The 3,578-nt window shown below is 41.8% G+C and overlaps 1 protein-coding gene across 1 annotated transcript; it reads left to right on the top strand.

The window, feature by feature from the left end:
* The first annotated feature begins 797 nt into the window (after nt 1–797).
* On the top strand, nt 798–2,683 carry snx10a (sorting nexin 10a). The gene is made up of 6 exons (XM_071527793.1): nt 798–830; nt 1,067–1,153; nt 1,437–1,537; nt 1,837–1,935; nt 2,245–2,451; nt 2,539–2,683. Exons 1-6 carry the CDS (start codon nt 798–800, stop codon nt 2,681–2,683), a joined length of 672 nt encoding a protein of 223 aa, XP_071383894.1.
* Nucleotides 2,684–3,578: the final 895 nt, after the last annotated feature.

Below are 3,578 nucleotides of genomic sequence, written 5' to 3'. Positions count from 1 at the left end.
ATCTCATGTGATGTTTGCAGAGTTCAGGGTTGTTTTCCACAGTAACCTCAGGACATATAAACTCTGTGCTCTGATTAGCGTTTTGCCACAACTCCATGCTTGCAAATATAGCATGTGGCTCAGTAGAAAATCAAGAGGCGGATGATGTTCTGGAGGGTTGCTCAAGTCTTGAGGCACGTTTTAGTTGAAAACTGCATTTCATGGAGGATCTGATTGGTTTAACTTGCATCATCATTTCAATAATCATCATTCACTGAATTATTGGGCTTAGAACCTGTTGACCTGCATTCTTGCCTATAGCATTCCACAAGAGGCTTTCTTGCTGTTTGCAGGTTAGTCTTGGTGTTGAGTACATTAGCTAAGATTTTCCTTTCGCATGCCAAATCCACTACCTTTGCCCTTTTGTTCCCTCTTTTTTTGCTACATCAGCCCCAACTTTTTGCACTATTGAGTCTTTATGAAAGTATTGTAACACGTTGCTGCCCCTGCTCTACAAGCAAAGGCATCGTGCGTCAAACGATGGACTTTGCCTAACTAGTCATTGCTGAGTGTTATTTGGGCTGACGTGACATAATTTGACGTGGCTGAATGATTATGTTTTGAAATGCTCAGTTGACCTGCAGTCATCACATGATGATGGGGGGGGCTCATAGTGTTACCAGGCTACCAGTGTCTTCCCTGCAGATGTATTGCACATTCAAAGTTATGCATTGTTAAGCAAGTGAGAAATTGGTCGTTTTAATTTTGTTTTTTCTCTCCACCCCTCCCCAGTGTGTTATCAGGTCTCTGTGCCCACTATGGACAGTATCTTAGACAGTCTCATGAAAACGGTGAGTGGCCGAGCATGCTCCTTCACACCACAGCTCTCCCCCAGGTTTCTCATGTTTGTGCAGTGGCAACTTGGCTAGTGTTTACATTGTAAGAATGTGCCAAGGTGGAGGTCCATTGGAAAATGGGTTTTGGTGAGACGGATCCTGTTGTATGCCCTATTGCTGTCAATCAATACACATGCATGCTCTCTTACATTTCCCTGAAAGTAACTGAACCCCTGTTTTGGCTATTGTAGGAGTTCATCAGCATTTGTGTTCGGGATCCAAGGCTCCATAAAGATGACTTCTGGCACACGCACATCGACTATGAGATCTGTTTACATGTGAGTGCAGCTTCTTGTTAAGCCTCAGAAGCTCTTATTCAGATGCACATTTTGTCTTGAGGCTAAGGTGATAACCAAGAATGAAGAGTCACCACCTACTTATGAAACTTTGTTTGCTATGATTTGTCAGCTTATTATATTTTATTATTTAATGTGGTGGCAAACGTTTTGCCTGTTGGTGCAACTTGACAATTTATTTTTTGTACAGGAAGCATGAAAAATCTAATTGTGTAGGCCTATATGGCTTGGCTGTATTAACTGTTTCCTTGTTCCTTTTTTGTAGACGAATAGCATGTGCTTTAGGAAGAAGACTTCCTGTGTGCGGCGGCGGTATAGTGAGTTTGTTTGGCTGCGCCACTGTCTGCAACAGAACGCTCTGATCATGTACGTTAACCAACCAATGGCTTAAACATCAGGAAAAATCCTTTAGGAAAAATATAATGCCACCATTTCCTTCCTTGAGAGGAGTTAATACCCCAGACCATTCATCTCATTACCCCATCTGTTGAGAGATGTGGTTGTTATTTTCCTATTTAACATAAGAAATTGTATCTGAACTCAAGCTATTAACTCTTAACAAGGCAAGGATTGACTCCATTTCAAAAGGGTGATATTTTCCTTAAAATTGAACATAGGGAGAGTTTTCTTTCAGTTGATTTTGAGTTTTGTCATCCTCTATCCAGAGAGTTGCCCAAACTGCCCCCCTGGAACCCGTTCTTCAGTCTGAACAACACGGAGCAGGTCAACCAGAGGATGAAGGGCCTGCAGGAGTTTTTAGAAATGTGAGTTTCTGTGCAGCAATGGTAGCTGGCTAAAGCAATTGCAGTTATTTAGATGGTAGCATTGCCATCTAGTGGTGCCCTGCGAAACCATGGAGCTCTTACTCTCTCCTTCACACCCCCAAAAACCTGAATATGAATTAATATCTGGTGGAAGCAAGTATACTGCTGGTGACTTGAAAGTAGAGTTGAACATCTTTCTATTCCCTTGACTCTTGAACTTCATCTTCACCTGTCTAAGTTAATTGATTGGGATCCCCTCTTGGTTTAATACCTTTCTTGCTGTTGATAATCATTCTTTCTTCTCTGTAGAGTTCTCCAGACGCCCTTGTTGCTGTCGGACAGCCGGCTCCACCTGTTTCTCCAGTCAGAGCTCAGCATGACGAAGATGGAGAAGTGTGCTCTGGGCCAGACCAGGTACACTGTGGCCCATGCCATCCAGCGTGCCAGTAGCAGCTACATCAATAGTTTCCCTCTAGAGGACACCGACAAGGCCTCCTGCGACTCCGATTGTGAAAGGTAGTAGCTAGGACGGTTTGCATTTCAAGAACACTGAGTTATGAGTTGTCAATCTCAAATTCACCCCCCTCCCTTTCCCTCCCTCAGCAGCTCTTCATCAGGCTTGGGGCTAAGTGTGGACACCCCTATGCGAGGTAGCCCCCTCCCCTTCTTTGAGTCCTCCAGCAGAGACCCAGATCTGTTCAGCAGTCTTTCAGAATCGCCCTCTGAACAGCAGCATATTGAGCCCTGATGCACAACTTAGCAGTTTTACTTAGCCACCTTCCCCTCTGTTTAGATACGGGTCGTCGGTGTGTCGACCCGTTCGTGCACATTGATACTCAGTGGAGTTCTTGCCTTTTCTAGTTAACTGATTGAGAGCAAAAAGCTTTTTTTCTTTTACTTCTGTTAGCTTCTTGATATCCCCTCTGATCTTTTAAAAAAAAATGGCTAGGTATTTCTTAATGTATTTGTTAAAATTGATTGTTACAGTATGCACTGAGGGTTGCATCCCAGTTTCTTTGTCCAACTGAATCTCATTTAAGTTTGTCTTAAAGCAATACCTCTGTCCTTTAACTGTGTGAACTTGTAAAATATTGTATCCCTTTTTTAAAAAGCAAACCTGCATCTGTAATGGGAAAGATTCTTAATGTTTTTGTATGTATATTTTTACTGTACTAAGATTAGCAAAGGAGTTGCTTTGCATTGTAGACAGGCTTTTTAGAATATATTTGAAATATACTTTTATGATTTAATTGTCAATGGATGAATAAATGGGCTGTTTTGGAAAAACAACAACTCTTGCTTATTTGGATTGAAGTTGACAGTTTCTTCCTCTGCAATATTTAGTTTGACAAAATATTTACAACCAAATTTACTTCAAACCATGTATTCTGACTAGATCTGATTTGTGAAATTCCCTCTTGAAGTCGAATGCTATGCACTGTTGTAAGAGCCCAGTAGAGGGAGTGTAGACATCATGGGACACGAGAATTCAGTAAATCATAGGATGGAGGTTCACAATGCTGCAGATAAGAAATGGGAGTAAACTATGTCTTCATGGGGAGTCTGAACAAGAACAAATTCCTATCAGTGGCAATTAATCACCCTATGCATTAGACCCTCTAAGGATATATTGTGTAAAATCT

This window comes from Centroberyx affinis, unplaced genomic scaffold, assembly GCF_046629955.1.
Source record: "Centroberyx affinis isolate AG114_WGS23_722 - 3 ecotype Tasmania unplaced genomic scaffold, CSIRO-AGI_Caff_v1 ptg001577l_1, whole genome shotgun sequence".
Classification (NCBI taxonomy): Eukaryota; Metazoa; Chordata; class Actinopteri; order Beryciformes; family Berycidae; genus Centroberyx; species Centroberyx affinis.
This window is presented reverse-complemented; position numbering and strand designations above follow the sequence as displayed.